The 26,568-nt window shown below is 45.5% G+C and overlaps 1 protein-coding gene across 2 annotated transcripts in view; it reads left to right on the forward strand.

Moving 5' to 3' along the window:
- The first annotated feature begins 20,195 nt into the window (after positions 1 to 20,195).
- GMPR (guanosine monophosphate reductase) overlaps positions 20,196 to 26,568 on the forward strand; it is a 48,489-nt gene continuing 42,116 nt past the window's right edge. For both annotated transcript variants that reach the window (XM_009204482.4, XM_003897089.4), the window contains exon 1: positions 20,196 to 20,485. In XM_009204482.4, coding sequence (XP_009202746.2) covers positions 20,399 to 20,485 — 87 coding nt within the window. In that variant the 5' untranslated portion in view covers positions 20,196 to 20,398. The remainder of the gene's footprint in view (positions 20,486 to 26,568) is intronic.

Below are 26,568 nucleotides of genomic sequence, written 5' to 3' on the forward strand. Positions count from 1 at the left end.
CCCGGGCTAGGAGGTAGTCTAAAGCTAATCTGTTCCGATAGATAGCATTCTTCATTTTAGTGGCTTGCTGGGCCAGATGGGGTCCAGGTTCTCTTTTTGATAATATATACGAAGGTTGCTGGGTATGTGTGTACATAGACATGTATGGGGTAACCTGCAGTCCACATGGGTAAGTCTGGCTTTAGAATAGTGAAATTTACAGGATTACAGGTTTTTGCTTCACAATCTGGTTTCACTGGCATTTTGGAAAGTATAATTGACCTTTGCTGTGTGCTAGGGTGTCACGATATGCAATACCAACAATCTTTCTCTGGGGTCCCAGGGGAACAAGGTGGAGTTACTCTTGGCATGCGTATATATTTGTAGTTATTTCTATAGTATCTTTCCAAAGGTAAGTTTCCACAGATGGGTGAGTCTTGATATGCTACCTGACAAGCATCAAAATACAGAGAAATAGGCCCTCAGTAAAAGGGAGGGATCCTGGTTTGGTTTAAGAGGGGACCTTCTTTTGACCCTGCATGAATTTCAAACCATTCACCAGTTGAAAACTTGGGGTCATTCATTTATGCAGCCAACAGACACATGAAAAAATGCTGCTCATCACTGGTCATCAGAAAAATGCAAATCAAAACCACAATGAGATACCATCTCACACCAGTTAGAATGGTGATCATTAAAAAGTCAAAACAACAGGTGCTGGAGAGGATGGGAGAAATAGGAACACTTTTACACTGTTGGTGGGATCTGCAACCAAGTTCAACCATTGTGGAAGACAGTGTATGATTCCTCGGCGATCCAGAGCTAGAAATACTCCATTTGACCCAGCCATCCCATTACTGCACCCAAAGGATTATAAATCATGCTACTATAAAGACACATGTACACGATGTTTATTGTGGCACTATTCACAACAGCAAAGACTTGAGCTAACCCAAATGTCCATCAATGATGCACCAGATTAAGAAAATGTGACACATATACACCATGGAATACTTCACGCAGCCATAAAAAGGGGATGAGTTCATGTCCTCTCTGTAGCAACATGATGAAGCTTTTGTGAAACCATCATTCTGCTGGAGCAAATCAATACAAGGACAGAAAGCCCCAACAAATTAATCAAAGATGTTCTCACTCATAGGTGGAATTCGAACAACGAGAATACTGGACATTGCGGGCTGGAACACACACCAGGGCCTGTCAGTAAGTGGGGGGGGCTGGGGGAGGGATACATTAAGGGAAATACCTAATGTAAATGACGAGTTAATGGGCGAGCAAAACCAACATGGCATGTACATATAGATAAACCTGCACTGCCAGCACATGTACCCTAGAATTTAAAGTATAATTAAAAAAAAGAAAACTTGAGGTCATAACATACATAAGGTTGGTTATTTCCTGGGTCACAAATTGAGTAGTTGGTCTGGATTATAAGCATGTCCCTAAGTGAGTCCCTGCACATTCATAATAAGTATGGTACAATATTCTAGTTATACTGTTCCCTGACCAAGTAGTATGTGTATGTATGTGATTACCCTTCATGGGTGCTTCTTCTAGCATGGTTAAGGGGGTAACAACAGCAAAACAATGTACAGCATATTCATATCCAGCAAGGACAAAAGAGGTCCTTACCTGGGGAAGGAGGTTGAGACAAAACAATAGTAAAACAGTATTACAGGAAAACTACTAGTCCTAAGATTTTTAACTATATTTACTTGCTTGACGAGTCCTCAAGCTTTAGCCCTGCATAGACTAGTCAGCCGGTGTGTGACTAGAGCGCAGGCTTGTTGTTTCCTTCGCTTCAGCCATGCATAGACTAGTCAGCCTCCGGAGTGACCAGAGCAGGGCTGTCGTCCTCAGCAGCAACTCTGTCTTGTCGCAGGATCAGCCGAGTCAAATGGTCTGCGTCCTGCTGGCTGGTTTACTTATACCTGAGCTGCCGGTTTCAGCCAACTGTGGTGAATCCAAGGTATAACACCTGCAATTTTAACAGCAGTGGGAGTGGACAAGCTATCAGAGTGGGACCCATCCCACCATGGGTCTTAGGGAAGTTAAGTCTACTTTTAACTTAAACAAGAGTCTCTAGGTTTAAAGGGGTGACAGGTTTACAGGCATTTTTTCATGTACCTAATTATGAACACTTTGCATGGCTATTTTAAAGCCTGCATTTGCTTTCTTTTTTTTTTTTTTTTTGAGACGGAGTCTCAGCTTCGTCACTTCCCAGGTTGGAGTACAGTGGCCGGATCTCAGCTCACTGCAAGCTCCGCCTCCCGGTTCACGCCATTCTCCTGCCTCTAGCCTCCCAAGTAGCTGACTACAGGCGCCCGCCACCTCGCCCGGCTAGTTTTTGTATTTTTAGTAGAGACGGGTTTCACCGGGTTAGCCAGGATGGTCTCGCATCTCCTGGACCTCGCGGATCCACCCGCCTCGCCTCCCAAAGTGCTGGGATTAGAGGCTTGAGCCAACACCGCCTGCATTTGCTTTCTTAAAGTTAATCCCTGTTCCTGGAGGTCACCTTTTAATTGGACCTATGATTTGGGGGTGGCCAACTGAACAAAATCTTTAGGCAAATACCCAGTATGTTTGGTTGGGGTGCACCTGACTCAGAGGAGGACCATAGGCAAAACCTGATGCTATCTCAGATGAGTTTCCTAGCAATATTTCTTCAGTAGCTGCTAGAGTATCCAGTTCACGCGTTCCACTTTTCCTGAACTTTGCGGCCAATAGGCTGTGTGTAACTTCCGTTTTATTTTTAACAGTTTTGTTAAATCTTGCACTATTTCAGCTACAAATGCCAACCCATTGTCTGACTTTAAAGTTATAGGCAGTCCAAACCTGAGGATAATGTCTCTTAATAGTGCTTTAGTCACTTCTCATGCTTTTTCTTTCCTGGTGGGGAAAGAAGCCTGAATCCGTCCTGGAAAAGGTGCAAATAAACACTAGCATATACCAGTAGCCTCCGGCATGGGGCATTTTGGTAAAGTCTATAAGCCAGTCTCACAGGGCGTGAAGGCGTGGCTCCTTCTCCTGTTCAGTCTCCCAGAGGAGGGATTCTTTTTCTCCCCACCTTTGTAACTTTATATAGTGGCTTAGCCATCAGTGAGAAATTTGGAATCCAGATATGGCAGAATCCTGCTGCCTTCAACTTGTAATGTGACCATGGGCTCCTGGAGACCTAATGAAAAGGAGCCCGGTCTGTCCTAGTTCTCACATCCTTCAGCTCCTGCCAGCCCGATCAGATCAGTATCTGGGTTTTCTAAGGTGCGGCAGCCCTTGGCCGATGACTTCTTTATACCACAGCTTTTACCACTCTCTTTATTACCTTCTGGACATTTATCCTTCCAGGGTCCTTTCTTTTTGCATCTCGCATATTGATCTCTTTCTAGCCTTGTCAGGCTCTCAAATCCCTGCCTAACTTGACCCCTTCCACGTCCACGTCCGAGTCCACGTCCTCTCACATTGCTAATCTCTTTTTCTGTAAAGACTGCTGCCAACAGATTGGCATTTTTCTTAAGCCTTCGCTCTGCTTTCTTTTTCCTTCCTGAGTTCTGCTCCTACAGCCTGCGGGGCCAGGCAGTGACACCGGCCCCGTCCCCACGCACGCACTGCCATCGGTCTTTTCTGTTTCTTTCCAATTTTCCTTTTTACTTTCTTCTTTCCTTTTTCACACTTACTCTTACTTTCTCCCTTCCTTCTCCTTTGCTATTCTCCCAGTGCCAGTCCCTGCCCCACTCTTTTTCAAGGTAGAGCCAGGCTGGGGAAAGGGACTTAACCCTTAGCGTGCCTAGCTGCTTTGTGCTGTGCTTGTTGCCTTTGCTCTTTTCCATTTGTTCCCTGGTCACGGTTAACATACACCGTGGTGGCCACTTTTATAAGCTGGGTGGCATTCATGCCTGCAGCTTCCACTTGATGTCACCCTGGGCTTGCCTTACAAATGCTGTGTTTACCATGTGCTGATTTTCAGCAGCCTCAGGGTCAAATGGGTTGTAAAACCAGGATGCTTCACAAAGTCTCTGATAAAACTGACTTAGGCTCTTGTCAGCTCCTTGAAGCACTTCTGAAACCGTCCTTATATTAATTGCTTTCTTTTTATTCGCTCTTATCCCTTGCAAAAGTGACCTTCCGGGTCTCAGTTGGGGCCTTGGTCTGGGAACCAACCCTGAGTGTAGGCTTGGGCATTCACTGTGTCTTCTGGTGCCTGGGCTTCTAGCCAGTGGAGAGCTGCCTATGTTGCTCTCCTGCACTCCTCAGTGTTAAATAATGTGAGGAGGAGCTGCCTGCAGTCTGGCCAGGTTGGATTGTGTGTCAGAAAGATGGATTGCTTCAGATCTATAAGAGGTTGGGGCTTCTCCGTGTAGGAGAGAGTATGGTGTTTTCAGTTTAAGAGATCACTGGTTGAAAAGGCTAGTAGATGAAAGTCCACTTGCCCTGGTCTTGGTCATCATAATAAATGAGTTTTCGCATCTCCCTGAGATGCATTTGTATAGCTCGAGCATGGCCAGATCCGAGACGGCCTGCTTGACAATCTTGACTTCCTTCCCTGGTCTCTTGAGGCTCCGATTCTCCCCTTTGGGGTGAAACTTGGGGCGTGCTAGCACCTGAATCTGGTTCCTGGAGGGCTGTTAGCCTTGGTAAAGAGGGGTAGGCTGGGACATATGGAGGAAGAACCTCTGTTCCCTCTGGCAGCTCCTGCAAAACTGGCTTCTCTTGCTTTCTCTGGGACTTCCCTTTAACTCTGTGCCTGCAGGTGAAGCTGCTAAATAGGGCTGGATCCAGGCCGGTCTTGTCTGTGCTATATTTAACCATGAATCAATTTAAGGAAATTTGTCTGAGTACCCTGGCTGTCCTCCAACCCCTGTCACCACCTTAAATGCACAGTCAATTATTCCTACCTATAGTTCTTTCAGTCGGCCATCCCACACTAAAAGAAGGTCATTTTAATTCACAGAACGTTCCCAACCTTTATGGGCTTAACTTAACTCCATAATCCCTTGCAAAACCTTTCTTAAATTTTTGTAACATGCACTCCAATGGAGTAAGTTTTGATGACTTTCCTCCCATTCTTCCTTTTACGGCGCAGCACAATCACTCTTGCACACTTACTCTTCCTCTCGTTTAGTCCGACTATACCATCTGCTATTATGAGAGTTTTCAGATGCTGTTTGGCTTTGGAGAGTTCTTTATTTCCACTACAACTCTGAGCTGTAGGGCAGCTCCTATTAGCCATATGCAGATCGCCACTAGTCTTAGTTGGCCCTACACTTTCTCAGAGCATACAGTCCATGCTAAGAGATCTGTGACTCCCGACTTCGTGGCTGATGAGTCTAATTAGGTCCCTCCATTCACACACTTTCACACTGCCAGTTCCTGTGTTCATAATTGGGGCGGCAAGCCACTCTTGCCCCTTCTAGTTTCCCAGTCAGGGTGGTGAGCCACTCTGGCCACCTCCAGTTTCCTAGTTGACTCAGCGAGCCACTCTCGCCACCTCCAGTTTCCTAGTTGACTTAGCGAGCCACTCTTGCCACTTCCAGTTTCCTAGCTGACTTAGCGAGCCACTCTCGCCACCTCTAATTTCCTAACTGTCTTAGCGAGCCACTCTCGCCACCTCTAGTTTCCTAACTGACTTAGCAAGCCACTCTTGCCACCTCCAGTTTCCTAGTTGGGGTGGTGAGCCACTCTCACCACCTCCAGTTTCCTAGCCGACTTAGCGAGCCACTCTTGTGTCCTGTGTTGGCTGTGGTGTGAGTTTCACCCAGATTGATGAGCCACTCCAGTTGCCCCAGCCCCTCTGGGTCGGACTATTCAGCACACCCCGGGAGGTGATCAGACTCCCCTTTCCATCCCCATGGGACAGGCCCTAAAACCTTACTGCAGTATCTGAAGCACACTATTTCTGAAATCATCCTGTAGCCCTTCTTTAGGTTTCGTTGTGCTGCTGGGTAGGGGCACAGGGTAATGGGAGAGCTGATCTTCCCTCTGGGCTAAAGTTCTCCTGGTAGCACCTGGGGTCACAGGTTTTCCGAGGCCCGGGGCTCCAACCCCCAGAGGCAAAGGAGACAGTAAACCTACTGTCTCCGGTCCCTTTGTGGTCGCCAAAAATGTGGGAAACTGAGGACCAGAGAGACTGATGTGGAGAACAGGAGGATTGTTTATTTTAGGTACACATCGGCTCAGCTTTTTGGATGTAAGTCCACTGAGCCAGTGCATATCTAAAATCAACAATCCTCCTGTTCTCCATATCAGTCTCTCTGGTCCTCAGTTTCCTGCAACACTGTCTCAAACAAAAACAAAAACAAGGCCCGGTGTGGTGGTACTTGCCTGTAATCACAGCACTTTGGGAGGCCAAGGCGGGTGGATCACCTGAGGTCTGGAGTTCAAGACCAGTCTGGTCAACATGGTGAAACCCCGTCTCTATTAAAAATACAAAAATTAGCCAGGTGTGGTGGCACATGCCTGTAGTTTCAGCTACTCGGAAGGCTGAGGCAGAGGAATCACTTGAACCTGGAGGCAGAGGTTGCAGTGAGCCAGTATCATGCCACTGCATTCCAGCCTGGGTGACAGAGCAAGACTCTGCCTCAAAACGAAACAGAACAAAAACGAAAACAAACAAAAAAAAAGTGGTCTGCACAGGTAGGGATTATGAGAAAATCAAGAAAAAGCAATTTAAAAAAAATTTTTTTTAAGGCTGGTCAAGTGAAGCAGAGTAGTGGAGAAGGAACAAAGAAATCTGTAACTGTCTGTGATCAGTTCGTTGTAAACACCACTGCAAGAAAAAGCCATGTTACGTTCTTTTGTCAGTTAAAACTCAATGTCTGGGCTGGAAACAAAATTGACTTAAGAAGTGGAGGCTCCATCTCAGTGAAAAATGTGGAAAACAGCATTTTTAATAAACTATCCAACACCAGATTAACTAGATTAAAGGAAGACTCTATGGGAATTTTAATGTGGAGATTATTTTCTTCCCTTCTGCCTTATTGCTGACACAGAAGATTTTAATTCAAAGAAAGGAGATCACCAGGTTGGTAATGAGATGATTATGCCAGACTAATTTTGACTCATCTTAATAACAACAACCTTAATAATACCATTACAGGTTTTAATCTCTAACGTTACTTTAAAAATAGAATCATATCCTGAAGGCAAACCCCCTCATTTTGGTGTTGGATTTTGTAGTCTAAATTCCATTATGATGATACTGACTTGTCTATTTCAATAAGTTAAACAAACACACACACACACACAAATTTCCCTGCCGCAAGAGACAAGCAAACTGAATTTATATCTACTTTCTCTGCACAAATTGAGCTGGAAAAGTGAGGCATTATTCTTAGTGTGTATTGTCCATCAGGGATGGCAGATTTAAACAACTATGTATGTGCCAGGAGGGTCGAGTCAGTTTTATGCATTAGAGATCACCCATCCACTCCATCTAAGAGACTTTGATTCACTCTAGCAGATGGTAGACCTCTGACGGGATGAAGGCCCGGCTAGCCTCCCAGTCTTTAAAAGTAAGCTGGCTGGCCAGGTGCAGTGGCTCACACCTGTAATCCCAGCACTTTGGGAGGCCGAGGTGGGTGGATCACGAGGTCAGGAGATCAAGACCATCCTGGCCAACATGGTGAAACCCTGTCTCTACTACAAATACAAAAATTAGCTGGGTGTGGTGGAGCACACCTGTAGTCCCAGCTACTCTGGAGGCTGAGGCAGGAGAATCGTTTGAGCCCGAGAGGCGGAGGTTGCAGTGAGCCGAGATCTCACCACTGCACTCCAGCCTGGTGACAGAGTGAGACTCTGTCTCAAAAAATTAAAACAATAAAAATAAAAGGTAAGCTGGCTCTTCGGATTTTCAGTGTGAAAATTCTCAATTTGTAAATGTTTTCAACTAGCTCAAAAATGTTCAAAGCACTCTACTGGCCAAACCAAGCATCTCTTCCATGAATCGTCAGGCTGTAGTCCCTGCTATGTATTATATTAACATTATTGACAATTAGGAATGTTTAGATGCAATATGTTTCAAGCACAAGTGTGTGCGTGTGTGTGATTGCATAAGGGAGGAGGTTGTAGTTTGAATAAGGATAAAGAAAATAGAGGGAGGAGGACAATCAGAAATAACAGATTTTGCTCTTATACCCTAAGCCTTTCAGAATTTATATTCATCCCTGCTCTATTTCTTTTTGGCCATAAAGCAAAACTCCCCGAGAAGCCCAGCACATACATTTTATTTGGAATGCGGTGCTGGATGTGACCTGATGTCTGGCCCCTGTGGAGCGTGGATTAGTAACTGCCTAATTTTACTGGTGGTTTTCCCCTTGAGTGACCTCTCAGTTGTGACATCAATCTCCAAAGCTACTTGCAAGAACCACATCCTCCCAGAATCTTCGCTTAAGGAGCTCCACATGGAGATTGTCACAGGTGTGTTCCTCGTTTAGGCAGAATTCTCTTTCCATGGGCAATCATAACATTCTTTTATCAGTACTTGATTACTTAAGTTACAGAGCTGGAAGGCAAGTGAGACATCGAGGGTGAAAGTTTTAAGGAGGCTAGAATATTATTTTGTCATAAAATGGAATGAAGTTCGTGGGTGCAGTGGCTCATGCCTGTAATCCCAGCATTTTGGGAGGCTGAGGCATGTGGATCAACTGAGGTCAGGAGTTCGAGACCAGCCTGGCCAACATAATGAAACCCCATTTCTAATAAAAATACAAAAAATCATCTGGGTGTGGTGGCAGGCACCTGTAATCCTAGCTACTCAGGAGGATGAGGGAGGAGCATCGCTCGAAACTGGGAGGCAGAGGTTGCAGTGAGCCAAAATTATATCACTGCACTCAAGCCTGGGCAACAAGAGCAAAACTTCGTCTCAAAAAAAAAAAAAAACAAAACAGGAATGAAGTACTGGTTCATGCTGCAACATAGATGAGCCGCAAAAACATCTATGAAGAAGACAGTTAAACAAGACCACATATGATATGATCCTACTTATATGAAATGTTCTGAATAGGTAAATCCAGAGAGAGAAAAGAGGCCGGGCATGGTTAACCCCAGGAGTTTGGGAAGCCAAGGCGAGAGGATTGTTTGAGGCCAGGAGTGTGAGAACATTCTGGGCAACATAGTGAGACACTGTCTCTATTAAGAAAAGAAAAAGAGATAGAAAATAGATTCGTGGTGGCTTAAGACTTTGGGGGGCAGAGGCAAGGGGCACCAATGAGGAATGGCTGCTAAAAGGATTTATTTTGGGAGTGATGAAAGAGTTCTAAAATTGATTGCGATGATAGTTGTACAACTCCGAATAGAGTAAAAATCACTGAATTGTACACTTTAGATTGATGAATTGTATGGTATGTGGATTATATCTTAATGAAGCTGTTATAAAAATAAACAAATAATGGAAACGAGACAACAACTGGAAGTAGCTGTTCTGGGACCCCCCCAAAAAAATTAAGGAGGCATCATTCTCAGGAGTGAAATCTGCACTGTGCAATCCTAAAATTCATGCCTCCTTAGTGCTTGGTTTGCTTCACTGTAGTTGGTGGCCAGTCATGAAGAGTTACTTTAATCCTTAGTTCAGATTCACATGAACCAGTGTTAACCAAGCATCTACCACTGGCTCACCATTGGGTTCTATTTAGTTTTTCTCTTTCCTACACATCTACATTCACTGATTCACTCCACAAAACAGCACCTACTTCATGCCAGATCTCAGCTACTCAGATAAAAATAAGACCCCTGACTCCTGACCTAACTTAGAGTCTGGTAGAGGGTGGGGATTTGGGGGCGGGGGTCTTAGCGTTTTTTGTGTCATGAACATCTTTGGATCACTTCTCAGATTCTGTTTTAAATCATACATATAATCGAATATGGTAATTTACTATCAAACTTTTAAAAAACTGAAAATTTCCTAACAATTTGATTGAAACTGCAAATCTGAGAAAAATGCTTTTTTTTTTTTCTGAGACAGAGTCTCGCTGTGTCACCCAGGCTGGAGTGCAGTGGCGAAATCTCGGCTCACTGCAACCTCGGCCTCCTGGGTTCAAGCAATTCTTGTGTCTCAGCCACCCAAGTAGCTGGCATTACAGGCATGCACCACCACGCCCCGATACTTTTTGTATTTTTAGTAGAGACAAGGTTTCACCATGTTGGCCAGGCTGGTCTCGAACTCCTGGCCTCAAGTGATATGCCCACCTCGGCCTCCCAAAGTGCTGGGATTACAGGTGTGAGCCACCATGCCTGGCCTAGAATAATGCTTTGAAACACATAAAACACAGAAGACTGTACAGGAAACTATACTGAAATACAGGTATTCCAACATGAACAAATTGTGATGTAATAACTTAAATGCTTGTTTATTAATGTCTTAGATAACAAGATCTACCAGCGCGTTTAATAACTACTATATGTCTGAATTTGAGATGAGGGAGTTCAACACTTGTAATCAGGTATGAAAATATGTGTGATTTCCATGATGACAAAGACATAGGCAGCATTAATACAGTCACGGTCTGTGGCCCACATTCAATGTTAATTTCAAGGAGAAGTTAGTGAAAAACCATTCAAGAACCCAGAGACCTCTTGAAGTCTGTCTGGGGCTGGGCACAGTGGCTCATGCCTGTAATCCCAACGCTTTGGGAGGCCAAGGTGTGTGGGTCACAAGGTCGAGAGATCAAGACCATCCTGGCCAACATGGTGAAACTCTGTCTGTACTAAAAACACAAAAATTAGCTGGGCATGGTGGTGCATGCCTGTAGTCCCAGCTACTCGGGAGGCTGAAGCAGGAGAATCGCTTGAACCCAGGAGGCAGAGGTTTCAGTGAGCCGAGATCGTGCCACTGTGCTCCAGCCTGGCAACAGAGCGAGACTCTGTCACAAAAAAAGAAAAAAAAAAGTAAAAAAAGAAACTTCTGGTAGGCCGGGAGCAGTGGCTCATGCCTGTAATCCCAGCACTTTTCGAGGCTGAGCCCGGCAGATCACCTGAGGTCAGGAGTTTGAGACCAGCCTGGCCAACATGGCGAAACCCCGTCTCTACTAAAAATACAAAAAAATTAGCCGCATGTGGTGGCACATGCCTGTAGTCCCAGCTACTCAGGAGGCTGAGGCAGGAGAATCACTTGAACTTGGACGGCAGAGGTTGCAGTGAGCTGAGATCACACCACAGCACTCCGGCCTGGGTGACAGAGCGAGATGCCATCTCAATTAAAACAAAAAAAAAAAAAAAAAAGGAAGGAAACTTCTGGTAGCAGAGAAACCACATGGCAGGCAGTGCCAATACAGTGTAGGGGCAGTTCAGCAGCCGGGGTTACAGAGCTCATCTAGCCTGCTTAATTAACCGTATGACTAGCACAATTTTGGAGTCTTGGTTTCCTCAACTATGTATTTTTAATTTTTTTTAACGTTTATTTAGCTTAGGGGTACATGTGAAGGTTTGTTACATAAGTAAACTCGTGTCATGGTGGGGTGGGTCTCTTGTAGTTTATTTCATCGCCCATGTATTAATCCCAGTACTCAGTTATTGTTATCTTTTCTGCTCCTCTCCCTCCTCCCACCCTCCACCCTCCAGAAGATCCCAGCACCTGTTGCTTCCTTCTCAGGGTTCGTAAGTGCTTATTTAGCTCCCGCTTATGAGATCATGCAGCGTTTGGTTTTCTGTGCCTGTTAGTTTGCTAAGGATAATAGCCCCCAGCCCCATCCACATTCCCACAAAAGACATGATCTTGTTCTTTTTTTGTGGCTTCATATTTTATTTTTAAATTTTTTATTTATTTTTTCAGACACAGGGTCTTACTCTGTTGCCCAGGCTGGGGTGCAGTGGCATGATCATAGCTCACTGCATCCTCAAACTCCTGAACTCGTGATCCTCCTGCCCCAGCCTCCTGAGTAGTTTGGACTAGAGGTGTGTACCACCACGCCCAGCTAAGTTTTTAAAATTTTTTATAGATTATGCCGCTGCACTCCAGCGTGGGTGACACAGCAAGACTCCATCTCCAAAAACCAAATAAATAAAAAATTTTTAAAATAGAGATGAGGTCTCACTTTGTTGTCCAGACTGGGCTCAAACTCCTGGAGTCGGCCTTCTAAAGTGCTGGGATTACTGGTGTTAACTATTGCATCTAGTCTTAACTGTAAAGAGGAGATGATGATAGTGACTGTGACATCTCACAGGGCTGTTGTAAAGAAAACACACGAAATGCTTAGCACAATGCCTGACACACAGATACGGTAGTGTCAATTAGGAGCTTTTGGTATCCCTGGAAGCAGTTTTTGTTCACAGAAATAGCCATCCAGCCATTTCAAGGTTTTTTTGTTTGTTTTTAATTATTATTCATGCCTATGATGCTAGCACTTCAGGAAGATGAAGCAGGAGGATCACTTGAGGTCAGGAGTTTGGCACCAGCCTGGGCAACAGCGTGAGACTCCATCTCTAAAAAAAAAAAAAAAAAAAGTTAGACGCGTGCGGTGTTATGCCCTGTAGTCCTAGCAGGTCGAGAATTGGTTCCTTCCAATTGGCTCTTGGTCTCACTGACTTCAAGAATGAAACCATGGACCCTTACGGTGAGTGTTACACTTCTTAAAGATGGCGTGCCCATAGTTTATTCCTTCAGACAGTCAGATGTGGCCAGAGATTCTTCGTTCTGGTGGGTTCATAGTCTCAGTGACTTCAGGAATGAAGCTGCAGACTTTCACGGTGAGTGTTACAGTTCATAAAGGTGGCGCATCCGGAATTGTTCCGTCCTCCCTGGTGGGTTCGTGGTTTTGCCGACTTCAGGAGTGAAGCCGCAGACCCTCACACTGAGTGTTACAGTTCACAAACATGACGTTTCCAGAGTTGTTTGTTCCTCCCTGTGGGTTTGTGGTCTCCCTGACTTCAGTCGAGAAGCTACAGACCTCCATGGTGAGTGTTACAGCTCATAAATGCAGTGCAGACCAAAAGCATTATTGAGCAGCAAAATTTATTGCAAACAGCAAAAAAAAGAAACCCACCACACACCAGAGAAAATCTGAGCAGCTTGCCTCTGCTGGCTCGGATGGCCACCTTTTATTCCGTTATTTGGCCCCACCCACATCCTGCTGATTGGTCCATTTTACAGAGAGCTGATTGGTCCGTTTCACAGAGTGCTGATTGGTGCGTTTTTTACAGAGTGATGATTGGTGCATTTACAAACCTTTAGCTAGACACAGAGTGCTGATTGGTGTGTTTACAATCCTTTAGCTAGACAGAAAAGTTCCCCAAGTCCCCCCACGACCCAGAAACCAAGCTGGCTTCACCTCTCACTAGCTACTCTGCAGGCTGGGGCAGGAGGATAAGTTCAGCCCAGGGGTCCAAGGTTGCAGTGTGCTATGATTGTGGTACTGTATTCCAGCCTGGGCAACAGAGCGAGACCCTGTTTCTAAAAAAATACACAAATAAATAAAAATTACTATTCCATTTTAGCAAAAGTACAAATTTAAAAACTTGTTTCTTTGTTAAGTTTATACAGTCTACTTAAAAATTTTATTCTGATTCTAGTAAATTATCATAATCAACTTTAAGGGGCTTTTGAATAACACTTGGTCCCACTTACAAACTTAAATACTTTCACATATGTTAAGCTGCATTTATAAATACTATCAAATAGATTTCCTTTTTTTTTTTTTTTTTTTTTTTTTTTTGAGACAGGGTCTTGTTCTGTCACCCAGGTTTGAGTGCAGTTGTGCAATCTTGGCTCACTGCAGCCTCAACCTCCTGGGCTCAAGTGATCCTCCAGCCTCAGCCTCCTGAGTAGGTGGGACTTGTCACAGGCACATGCCACCATGCCTGGTTAATTTTTGTATTTTATGTAGAGACAGGGTTTTGCCTTGTTGCCCAGGCTAGTCTCAGACTCCTGAGCTCAAGTGATTCACCTGCCTTGGCCTCCCGAAGTGCTGGGATTACAGGCGTGAGCCACACTGACTGGTCTAAAACTTCCAGTAGTCTCGCTCCTTGCTACTCAATCTGTGGTCCCCGGAACCTCTGCTTCATCTAGGCATTTGTCAGAAGTGTAAAACCTTGGGCCACAGCCTAGATGTACTGAAGCAGAATCTGCATTTTCACAAAATCCCCAGGGATTATTATGCAAAGTAAAGCAGTAGACTAGCCAACAGGCAGAGCTTTCCAAAGTAATTTAACAACTGTATTATAAATACTCTAAACGTTCCAATAATATACACAAACTTAATACACTTCACCTTGCCTTCATATGTTTAAGTCAATTAGGTAAATATACATTTCGAATTAGTATTAGAAGGCTGCTCTATTAACCCAATGGGACACATTTTGTCAAATATTACAAGTGCACGAAATATCAAGTATTTTCAAATTCTTTTTTCTTTTTATTTTTCCATAAGTTATTGGGGTACAGGTGGTATTTGGTTACATGAATAAGTTCTTTAGTGGTGTTTTGTGAGATTTCAATGCACCCATCACCTGAGCAGTATACACTGCACCATATTTGTAATCTTTTATCCCTCCCCCACTCACTCTTCCCCCCAAGTTCCCAAAGTCCATTGTATCATTCTTATGCCTTTGCATCCTCATAGCTTAGTTCCCACATATCAGTGAGAACATACGATGTTTGATTTTCCATTCCTGAGTTATTTCACTTAGAATAATAGTCTCCAATCTCATGCAGGTCACTGCAAATGCTGTCAATCAATTCCTTTTTATGGCTGAGTAGTATTCCATCATATATATATATGTATGTGTGTATACACACACATATATACCACAGTTTCTTTATCCACTTGTTGATTGATGGGCATTTGGGTTGGTTCCACGATTTTGCAATTGTGAATTGTGCTGCTATAAACATGTGTGTAAAAATATCTTTTTTGAATAATGACTTATTTTCCTCTGGGTAGATACCCAGTAGTGGGACTGCTGGATCAAATAGTTCTGCTTGTAATTATTTAAGGAATCTCTACACTGTTTTCCACAGTGGTTATACTAGTTTACATTCCCACCAGCAGTGTAGAAGTGTTTCATGTTCACCGCATCCACACCAACATCTATTTTTTTTTTTTTGTTTAAGATGGAGTCTCACTCTGTCACACAGGTTGGAGTGCAGTGATGTGGTCTCTGCTCACTGTAACTCTGCCTCCCGGGTTCAAGCAATTCTCTGGCCTCAGCCTCACGAGTAGCTGAGACTACAGGCGTGTGCCACCACGCCCAGCTACTTTTTGTAATTTTAGTAGAGATGGGGTTTCACCATGTTAGCCAGGATGGTCTTGATCTCCTGACTTCGTGATCCGCCTGCCTTGGCCTTCCAAAGTGCTGGGATTACAGGTGTGAGCCACCATGCCTGGCCACCAACATCTAATGTTTTTTGATTTTTTTGATTATGACCATTCTTGCAGGAATAAGGTGGTATCGCATTGTGGTTTTGATTTGCATTTCCCCAATCATTAGTGATGTTGAGCAGTTTTTCATATGTCCATTGTCCACTTGTATATCTTGTTTTGAGAATTGTCTATTCATGCCCTTTTAGCTCACTTTTTGATGGGATTTTTTTTTTTTTTTTTTTTTGAGACAGAATCTCACTCTGTCGCCCAGACTGGAGTGCAGTGGCCGGATCTCAGCTCACTGCAAGCTCCGCCTCCTGGGTTTACGCCATTCTCCTGCCTCAGCCTCCCGAGTAGCTGGGACTACAGGCGCCCGCCACCTCACCCAGCTAGTTTTTTGTATTTTTTAGTAGAGACGGGGTTTCACCGTGTTAGCCAGGATGGTCTTGATCTCCTGACCTCGTGATCTGCCCGTCTTGGCCTCCCAAAGTGCTGGGATTACAGGCTTGAGCCACCGCACCTGGCCGGGATTGTTTTGTTCTTACTGATTTGTTTGAGTTTGTTGTAGATTCTGGATATTAGTCTGTTGTCAGATGTATAGACTGTGAAGATTTTCTCCCTCTTTGTGGGTTGTCTGTTTACTCTGTTGCCTGTTCCTTTTGCCATGCTCTTTAGTTTAATTAGGTCTCAGCTATTGATCTTTGTTTTTTATTGCATTTGCTTTGGCGTTATTGGTCACGAAATCCTTGCCAATGTCTAGACGGGTTTTTCCAATGTTATCTTCTATAATTTTTATAGCTGCAGGTCTTAGGTTTAAGTCCTTAATCCTTCTTTTTTTTTTTTTTTTTTTTGAGATGGAGTCTCACTCTGTCGCCCAGGCTGGAGTGCAGTGGCCCAATCTTGGCTCACTGCAACCTCCACCTCCCGGGTTCAAGCAATTATCCCACCTCAGCTTCCTGAGTAGCTGGGATTACAGACCCGTGTCACCATGCCCAGCTAATTTTTGTATTTTTAGTGGAGACGGGGTTTCACCATGTTGCCCAGGCTGGTCTCAAACTCCTGACCTCAGGTGACCTGCCTGCCTCAGCCTTCCTAAGTGTTGGCATTACAGGCGTGAACCACTCACCTGGCCCCTTAATCCATGTTGAGTTGATTTTTGTATAAAGTGAGAGTTTCATTCTCTTACATGTGGTTGGCCAATTATCCCAGCACCATTTGTGGAAAGGGTGTCCTTTTGCCACTTTATGTTTTAGTTTGCTTTGTTGAAGATCAATAGGTATTTAGGTTTATTTCTGGGTTCTTTATTCTGTTCTGCTGGTCTATGTGCCCATTTTTATACCACTACCATGCTGTTTTGGTCACTATGGCCTTATAGTATAGTTTGAAATCAGGTAGTGTGATGCCTCCAGATTTGTTCTTATCCCCTTAGTATTAAATACTATAATTTTGAATTTCAAAAAGCCTTTAATACTTAACTTTATTTCTGGGTTTTGAGAGATACTTATTTACTAAAAATAAACCATTTTATCACTTCACATAATTTTAGTTCACTGGTTAATTCTATTAAATATTTAAAAAACTAATCCCACGCCTACACAAGCTCTCAGAAAACAGAGCATGGAACATTTCCCAACTAATTCTATGAGGCCACTATTACCCTGATAAAAGCATCAAAAGAAAACTACAGACTAATGTCCCTTATGAGCTCAGATGCACAAATCCTTAACAAAATATTAGCAAATAGGATCCATCAATACAAAAAAGGATTATGCACTGTGACCAAGTGGAATTTATCCCACATAATTTTGGAGGTTATCTTCCCATGTAATTTTGGGGATAACCTTCCCCTCCCATAATATAATGTTAACAAATTGAATTCTGGATATCACTTCTAGCTTTGTCTAGGCAGTGAGAACTTTAACATAAAGTCATTGTACTGATGGGAAACTATTATTATTAGTATTAGCGTAATGAGAAGCAAAAATACGTACAAGATGCACAGGATGTTGAAAGGAGTCTCAGTTGGTGTGGGAGTGAAACTGTCCTATGCGTTCTTCTTGCCTGCTGCATAGATAGAGCCAATTTACTGAGACAGTATTACTGCCATACAGAAAGAGTTTAATAAGTGCAGAGACAGCTAACAGGAGACTGGAGTTTTATTACTCAAATCAGTCTCCCCCAAAATTCAGAGACTAGGCTTTTTTAAGGATAATTTGGTGGGCAGGAACTAGGGAGTGGGGAGTGCTGATTGGTCGGGTGAGGGATGAAATAATAGGCTGTCGAAGTAGGTTTTTCTTGCTGTCTTCCATTTCTGAGTGGGATCACAGAACTAGCTGAGCCAGTTTGCCGGTCAGGGTGGTGCCAGCTGGTCCATCAGAATGGGGGAACTGACTGAAACATATCTCTAACACCAATTTTAGGTTTTCAATAGTGATGTTAATCATAGGAGCAACTGGGGAGGTTAGGAATCTTGCGGCCTCTGGCTACATGATGCCTGAGCCATGATTTGTAATCTTGTAGCTACTTTGTTAGTTTTACAAAGGTGGGCTGGTCCCCAAGCCAGGAGGGGGTTTGTTTTGGGAACGTGCTGTTCTCATCTTTGTTTCAAAGTTAAACCATAAACTCAATTCCTCCCATAGTTAGCTCAGCCAACACCCAGGAATGAATAAAGACACCATGGAGGTTAAAAGCAAGATGGAGTCGGTTAGGTCAGATTTCTTTCATTGTCGTCATTTTCCTATGTCAGATTTTTCTCACTGTCATAATTTTTGCAAAGCTGGTTTTAGAAGAATCAGGGACTCAGGCTGACTCTAACAGAAGTATGATTTTGTGTCAGAGAAGAGGGCAGTTATAGTGGAATGTTCGTTCCAGAGGGAGAAGGAATGGAATGTGTAAAATGAACTTCTGTCTATTCTAATAGAAGGAGGACTGGCCAGAAAGAAGGAGGACCAGAGGGAAAGAGCAAGGACAACCTACAGAAGCTTCTCCTTTAAGACCCTGTATGAAACAATGAATAAAGCCCTCACCCATGCTGGCAGATACTTAACAAGGTCAGTTTCTCTTCCCTTTAAGGAGAATAATTTAAAAATAATCATACCATCTAGTAATTATATTTTACTTCTATTTTATCTTTAAAAGATCAGAATTAGGTTTCCTTTCAGTACTTTGCAAATAAGCAGCACATCTGGCCAGCTCCCAAGAATTTGTCAAGGGTGGTAAACATTGCAGGGCTGGACTAATTGTGGCTACTTTCATTCTCTCTCTGATAAATTTCATTTCCTTCCCTGAAACTTCATGAACTTCCTTTGGGGTATAGCTAATGAGAGCATGTGGGATGGGCTGAGACCTTTATCATCTTCAGCCATTTGTGTTAAATTGAATATTATGATGTATCTTTTATGGTCAGCCTTACATGCTAGCTCACGGAGGACAGTTGCTAGCTCAGTTTGAGGCTGCAGAAAAATGGAAGAGAATGAAAGATGATTCTTGCCTTTGTGCAGTTAGCATTCTAGTTTGAAAATACAAAACATAATGCACATAATGTAACATGTGACTACAAATCTGTAACTACCATGCATTGAGCAACTACTGTGGGACAGACATTGTGCTTACATAAACACACACACTTTAATTCTCACAAAAACCAGGGAGGAGATAGGGTTAACCCCCTCCTGCCCCGCCCCTTTTATGAGAAAACTGAGACTTAGAGAAATTGACTCCTCAAAGGTCACCTAGCTAGAAAGTGGTGGAACCAGGTTTTGAACTCAGGCAAAGAGATATTCCAGGACAAAATAAGCTTCAGTGAAGAGTTGTAGTAAGTTCTAAGGACTGAGAAATTTATATTGAATTTTTCTGCGACCTTGGGCAAGTTATTTAATTTGTAGGAGCCTCATTTTTCCTTATCTGTGAAGTGGCTCTTTCTTCATTAGGTTGTTCTGAGAGTGAATGAGATGATGCATGAAGCCCGGCAGCACATTCCGAGTGTATAATAACATTCCGAGTGTATAATAAAGGCTCAGTAAGGTCAATAAGTGAATTAATGAACTCACATCACTGGTAACCCCCAGAGGGGACTCAGGCTCCACTGTTTTTCTTAAACAAAAATACTGAAATCCAGGCTGGGCGCAGTGGCTCCCACCAGTAGTCCCAACACTGGAAAGCTGAGGCAGGAGGATTACTTGAGCCCAGTAGTTCAAGACCAGCCTGGGCAACACAGTGAGACCTTGTCTCTTAACAAGTCCAAAGGGAATCATGGCCTCAATAATCCCAGTACAGCTCAACAGTTACCTGCCCATGCTCTTTTCCTTAATGCTGTACAACCTCCCTGGGGTTTCTCCTTCTTTGGCAAGTGAGAGGCGTGCCCCTCAGCACGGGCTGAGCACACCGGGCTTGAATTTTAAAAAGGGGGAAGCCTCGGGGCACGGTGGCTAACGCCTGTAATCCCAGAACTTTGGGAGGCCGAGGCAGGCGGATCACTTGAGGTCAGAGTTCGAGACCAGCCTGGGCAATATGGTGAAACCCTTATCTCTAGGAAATAATTTCTAAAATAAGCCGGGTGTGGAGGCGTGCGCCTGTACTCGGGGAGGCTGAGGCATGAGAATCGTTTGGGCCCAGGAGTCGAGGCTGCAATGAGCGGTGATCGCTCCACTGCACTCCAGCCTAAGCGACAGTGAGAGACTCTGTCTCCAAAAAAAAAAAAAAAAAAAAAAAAAAAAGAAGAACAAGTAAAAGCTCTCGGAGCGACTTTCCCTTGGATAAGGCAGGCACACGCTAAGTCCCCTCCCCATCGGGGACCTTGGGGACAAACAGGACGGTGCGCATTTCCCTCCCCCGTCCCCGTTCGGTCACTGCCACGGGCTGTACACCGGCGGGAGAAGGACGGGGGCGGGGGCGCGAGGAGGAAGGGCTAACCAGCCTGCTTCTCAGCCCCTGCCCGAGACGGAGGCGGTGCCCGGGGCGGGCCAAGCGTGACCGCGGGTCGGCGGGGCGGGTTTAAGAGCGCAGCGTGCGCGCCCGGCCCGCGCCAGCTCCCGGCCGCGGCACAGCAGCCTCGGCGCCCCCCGCGCCGCTGCCCCCGCCCCGCCGTCGCCGCCGCAGTCAGGAGCCGCCGCACCATGCCCCGCATAGATGCGGACCTCAAGCTCGACTTCAAGGATGTCCTGCTCCGACCTAAGCGGAGCAGCCTCAAGAGCCGAGCCGAGGTGGGGGCCGTTCGGAAGTCGCAGTGGGGCTGGGATTTTTTTTTTCCGGGTGGCGCCGGGCAAGTGGGTGGAAGGGGGGTGGCACGGGGTTACCCTGCCTGCTTTGGTGTTTGAGGCTGGGGCGCTGCATCCCTGTTCCCCCGCCCCAGCACCTGCCGGGACGTGAGGTGTCTTTAAGGGCGGTGATATGGGGGCCCTTGAAATTCTCTACACGTCGGTCCCGTTAGGGGGCCTGGGGGAAGTTCACAGTGAAACTTGACCAGGGATGAGCAGAGATCCAGTGGCCAGTTGGTTTAGAAGGAATGGGGGTACGAGGGCGCATATTGCAAGAAAAGGAAACTGGAGCTAGAGGAGAGAGGACGACAAAAACAACTGCAGATCCCGGTGATTTTTGGCAGCGTCTCCTAGTGCTGAGAACTGCTGCTGCTTTCGCTTCAGGTCCAGCGGTGGAACTTAGTGAATGCGTCTGAAAAAACAGGAGAACCCAGGGCACAAGTTCAGTGTTTCCTTTCGGAGTTTGGCGGCCTTGCTGGCAGTGGGGCTTGGAGACTCTGCGGTCCTGGACAGTCCGCGGTCCCAGCCTAGCCCTGGAGAAGCGGAAAGCTTTGGGGTGGGAGAGGTGGGGGCGAATTGGAAGCCTCGGGCATTTCCCTGGTTCTGCCTGGATGTACTCAAATCCTAAGGAACAGGTGAAGACCAGACTGGAAATAGCCTGGGGCTGGGGGGAAGGGAGGTCAGCCCCTGAAGGATAAACTAGTTGCACTGAAAGGCAGAGTGCCCCGGGGTGGTGTGCGCTGGTGACTGTGGCTTTGCTGAGAGCTGGAGCGGAAGGTGAGGAAACTGGACACGGCTGAAGGAGTAAACACTAGGAGGCTGGGCCAACCTGCATAGCTCCGTCCGTCCAGCTCCACAAACAAGACCATAAATAAACCCCCTCAGCAAAGAAGTCCGCTGCCCACTCCGGTGACAGGCCTAACTGCAGTGCCTGGGGCTGCCAGCCGAGGGCTTGCTTGGATTGGGGAAGCCTCCGCGTTAGCCAATGACTAAACCAAGGGGCCTTCTGTAAGCGGCAGCATTGGCTGGCTGGAGCCCGGCAGGATTGGAGGAGGTGAGGGAGGAATGATTAAAGCTTATCACCCCAGATTGGGTGACCCTGTGCCTGTCCCTCATGACCTTTCAGGGGCTAAAGAGGGGGCCTCTCATGGAACAAAAACAGTTTGGAGGGCAGGCCTGGGTCTCTGGAAGCATGAGCTGTAGCCAGTACCTAAGGCAAGACCAAGATGAAATACCGGGATTCTGGATATGCTAATAATTTGGTGGCCTCAATATTCTTTAAATATTCAAAATGTATTTAGAAGAGAGAAACTTATTTTTCAGAAAATTGGATGTTCAAAACAAAGATATACCTATTTTCTGAACCAGAAAACATGTTGAGAAGGTAAAATATTGAACATAAATGTAATAGGGCCAGGCACAGTGGCTCACACCTGTAATCCCAGCACTTCAGGAGGCTGAATTGGAAGGATTGCTTGAGGCCAGGAGTTTGAGACCAGCCTAGGCACCATAGCAAGACCTCAGCTCTACAAAAATTTAAAAAATCAGCCAGGGCAGTTGTGCACACCTGTAGTCCCAGCTACTTGGAAGGCTGAGGTGGGAGGATGGCTTGAGCTCAGGAGTTGGAGATTACAACAGAAATTTAAAAAATTAGAGCAGTGGTATACACCTGTAGTCCCAGCTACTTGGAAGGCTGAGGCGGGAGGATGGCTGGAGCCCAGGAGTTAGAGATTACAACAAAAATTTAAAAAATTAGAGCTATGGTGCACACCTGTAGTCCCAGCTACTTGGAAGGCTGAGGCGGGAGGATGGCTTGAGCCCAGGAGTTGGAGGTTACAGTGAGCTATGATGGTGCCACTGCACTTCAGCCTGGACAACCCTGTCTCTAAAGTTAAAATGAAATTTATGGAATAGAATGAATTACTCCTCAGAGAATACTATCACATCATGTGACAATGTCATGCAACACTTGGCTTCACAATTTGGGCAGATTGTAACTACTAATGTTCCAGTTTGGGATGGCACCTTTGCAATCTTCATGTACACATTGCAGTGAGAACTCAGTGCCCTTGAGATGTCTTTTTTATATTTTCACGTTCGTGGGAGTTTGTCAGCCATGGGCATGGAGACTGAAGTTAACCAGCATTGCGTTTCTAATCGGTTGCCGTGATGGTTTAGCTCCCTGGTGCGTGAGGCTGTTGCCTGGCCGACCACCCCCATGATCTGACTTTACTTGCCTCAGTGGCGTTGAGGATCTAGTTAGGCCTCCCTAATCCCCTCTTAATGTTTTCTCAGTTTGCTTGTTGATGCCTGAAATTTTTCATAGGCAGATAAAAACTTTTCCTTGCACAATCAGAAGCTTAAAATGTGTGCATCCTGGCAGAAGTAATATCTGGAGGCAAATTGGAAACTGAACAGTAGATGACCGACATTGAGCCTAACAGTGGATTTGTGTGGAGCCAGGAGAGAGAACATACACCCTGGGAGTAGAGTCTGGCTGGGGGAGAAGGGTTTTGACAGCTGATGATGGGCTTATCCTCGTGACAGTTTTGCTAAGAGCCAGACCCAGCAATGGATCGTCAGGCTATAAGCAGGAAACGAACAGTAAGAGTGATCTCCCCCTCAGAAGCTTCAGGACTCCTGCAAGGACATTTCCACCAGCCTCCCATGAATGAACATGAATGAAATGAATCTGAGGTCACCTCTGAGAGGCAAAGAATATAGGTAGCAGTGGCCCAGGTGGCCTTAGCCTGGATTCTCTAGGGAGGCATTCATCTCTCAAATGTCCAGCCCCTGGCATGGAAGAATAAAGCTCCACAGGGTCATGTGGGGACATTTGGATAATCTTTTTCTGAGAAGTAATGAGTTTGTGGATTGAGACAAGACCTTTGTTTTCATCTGATATGCTGGGGAGCCTGCATTCTCCCTGAGTGTTTTCTTCCTTAGAACCCATTTCTGGCTTAAACATTCTACCCTAGTCTTTAAGCTAGTAAGAATGTGCAATGGTGTCATTTTGGCTCACCACAACCTCTGCCTCCCAGGTTCAAGCAATTCTCCTGCCTCAGCCTCCCAAGTAGCTGGGATTATAGGCATGCGTCACCACACCCGACTAATTTTGTATTTTTAGTAGAGACAGAGTTTCTCCATGTTGGTCAGGCTAGTCTCGAACTCCCGACCTCAGGTGATTTGCCCACCTCAGCCTCCTAAAGTGCTGGGATTACGCACCTGGAAATTTCTCCTTTTTATAAGAACAACAGTCATATTGGACTAGGGCTCACCCTCTTGACCTCACCTTAGCTTGATCATCTGCAGTGACCCTATTAACTAAGTAAGGTCCCATTTACAGGTACTGGAGGTTAGGACTTCAACATTTTTTGTGGGGGGAGACATAAATCAACCCATAACAGTCTTTGTAAATTTTGCTTTGGAAAATTAAAGAGTTTGGCGCTGTTCTGAGTCATGCATGCATTAGAATCGCCTAGGGAAACACTCCAAAATACACATGTGTCCAGCACAAAGGTGGTGATTCATGAAGTTTGAGGCAGCTGGAGCACGAGTATTTTGGAACCACTTCTAAGAGGATTCTGATGGGGACCCGGGTGTGCTGGACCAGCCTCTGAAGCCCTTTCCATTTGTGGAACCCTGCGGCTTGCTGGTAGCACTGCAGCTGGGCATGAGCTTCTCACGAGCCTGATAACTGAGGGTGAGGCTTTCAGGGCTTGGATGCACATTCAGAAGTCTGGGCTGGGGCCACCAAACACTGCAAAAGGCTGGAGGCCAGAACACAGTATTCTTACCTTTTAGCCAGGCATTAGTTTATCCCACACATTTTGAGCCACTAGAACTACAAAGTTGGAAGACGTTGTCCCTATACTCAGACAGGTGTTACAGATAATGAACAATCTATATAATTATGTAATAAAATACAATATATAAAAGAATTGCTTTACTCGGTGCCATCTGTAGATCTAGGAAAAGGAGCCTCTGTCCTGGGTCCCCTGTCTGCCCCCCTAATTGCATCCCTTCTCACCGGGCAGGGCCTGTGGGCTATGCTGTTCCTTAGGCCGTGCTCTAAGTACTCGGGATCCTGGATATCCTTCCCCAAGTGACTTTGAGCTGACTCTAAGGCCTGCATGGGCTTCTTGCCCTGGTATGTTTCCAAGGGCCACCCATGATGCTGGTGTGCTCACCTCCAACCCAGAGCGGGCAAGTGGCAGTTGTTTATGGAAAAGTACATGGGTATGCACAGAGCTTCATGTGCAGACTGAAGGTGGGGGGCTGTTCCTCTGTGCATACATAAGGATTTAGGTGAGAAGGGAAGAGGGGCAGACTGGGGCCCAGGGCCAGCTCCCCACCACCATGTTCTGATGCCTTTCTGGTTATGAATGAAATTGGTTTTTTTTTTTAGGGTAGGATGTTAGAACCTATTTTGTGTAGCAGTTTGTTCGTTGGACTTATTACACTGAATTATTTAGGAATGTGGTAGGTGGGCCTCTATTTGTACTTTTTTTTTTTTTTTTGAGACAAAGTCTCACTGTTACTCAGGCTGGCATGCAGTGGCATGATGATGGCTCACTGCAGCCTCAGTCTCCCATGTTCAATCAATCCTCCCACCTCAGCCTCCTGAGGAGCTGGGACTACAGGCTCGTGCCACCCAAGCCTGGCTAGTTTTTTGTATTGTGTGTAGAGATGGGGTTTCACCATGTTGCCCAGGCTGGTCTCGAATTCCTGAGCTCAAGTGATCTGCCTGCCTCGGCCTCCCAAAGTACTAGGATTACAGGTGTGAGCTACCATGCCGGCCCATTTACACTTTTGAGCCCCTGACATGTTGGGTGGCAGGACTGGCTTTAATGAAGGCCTGTTAGAGAGCAGCAGAGATGTGTGTTAGCAGATGGGGGAGGGGACTTTGTTACTTTGTTCCCTTTCAGGTCAGGCTTAGACAGGGAATCAAATCTATATTTGGCGTACTGGCCGGCTGTGCCAGACTAAATGCCAAGTGCTGTTCCTGTGAGGCTGAAATATTTAAAATATTTATCTCTGCTAGTGAACAACTGGCCTGGGTTATGTGTGTGTGTCTGGGCGGATAAAGTTGGGGAAGATCACTTTATTTCTCATTCTTAGAATTAATGGTGACAAAGAGCTAGCTCATAAAAAGGACTGGAAATGAGGGGAAGCGTTTACTGTTAAGGCTGCCCTTTTCCATGAAGAGCTCTGCGTTTTGTGTCCTGCTGATAGGTTTTGGCGTGCCAAGAAAAGCCCATTGTGATCTCAGCCGGGTGCAGAGTGTAGCAGCTAGCCCCATGCCTGTTGGAGGATAGAAGAGTAATTTGAGACCAAGGAATTCTGATTGTTTCAAGCCTGCCAAGCCAAATGTTAGAGAGCCATTAGCCGCATACAGGGTTGCCATGGGTAGATCCCTTCAGTTCTCTTTCAGAATGTCGCTATAACGTGCTCCACTGAAGTATAACCCAGAGTCATCAGGAAGGAAGTGGAGAAAGGGATGCGCCGCTGTGCATAGGTTCGTGCACTTCCAGCATCTCATTTCTCCTCACTGATTGCTGTGTGAGGCCTGTGCAGTCATGTTTATGACATTCACCCAGGATGCCTTCTGGACACAGAATCCTGTGTTGAGAAGCAAGAGAAATGAAAAGGCTTAAGGGGCGGAGCCGTCCCGTGGTGTTTTCTGACTTAATGCTGATTGCAAAGTGAAAGTTGCCTCAAGTGAAAAAAATGAGAGGAGTATCCAGGTAAACATGGCAGAAAATGACTCTTGCTGGCGTAATTCATGAAGCCAGGGTTAATGTAGGTCTAAGTTACTTCAGAAGCGTAAGATTCACACCTGTGCTTCTCTGGCCAGTTCCCCTTGGGGAAGCACTCACTTCTAATGTGGTTTGTGTCTATCAGAGTCCAGCCAGAGAAACAAACAATGCTGACTGTTTAAAACATGGAATTGAATGCGGGGCATCCTCACACAACTGAGGATATTGAGGCACCCCAGAGATCAGCAACAGCAAGAAGCCATCCCTACC

The sequence above is a fragment of the Papio anubis genome, chromosome 6 (assembly GCF_008728515.1).
Source record: "Papio anubis isolate 15944 chromosome 6, Panubis1.0, whole genome shotgun sequence".
Classification (NCBI taxonomy): Eukaryota; Metazoa; Chordata; class Mammalia; order Primates; family Cercopithecidae; genus Papio; species Papio anubis.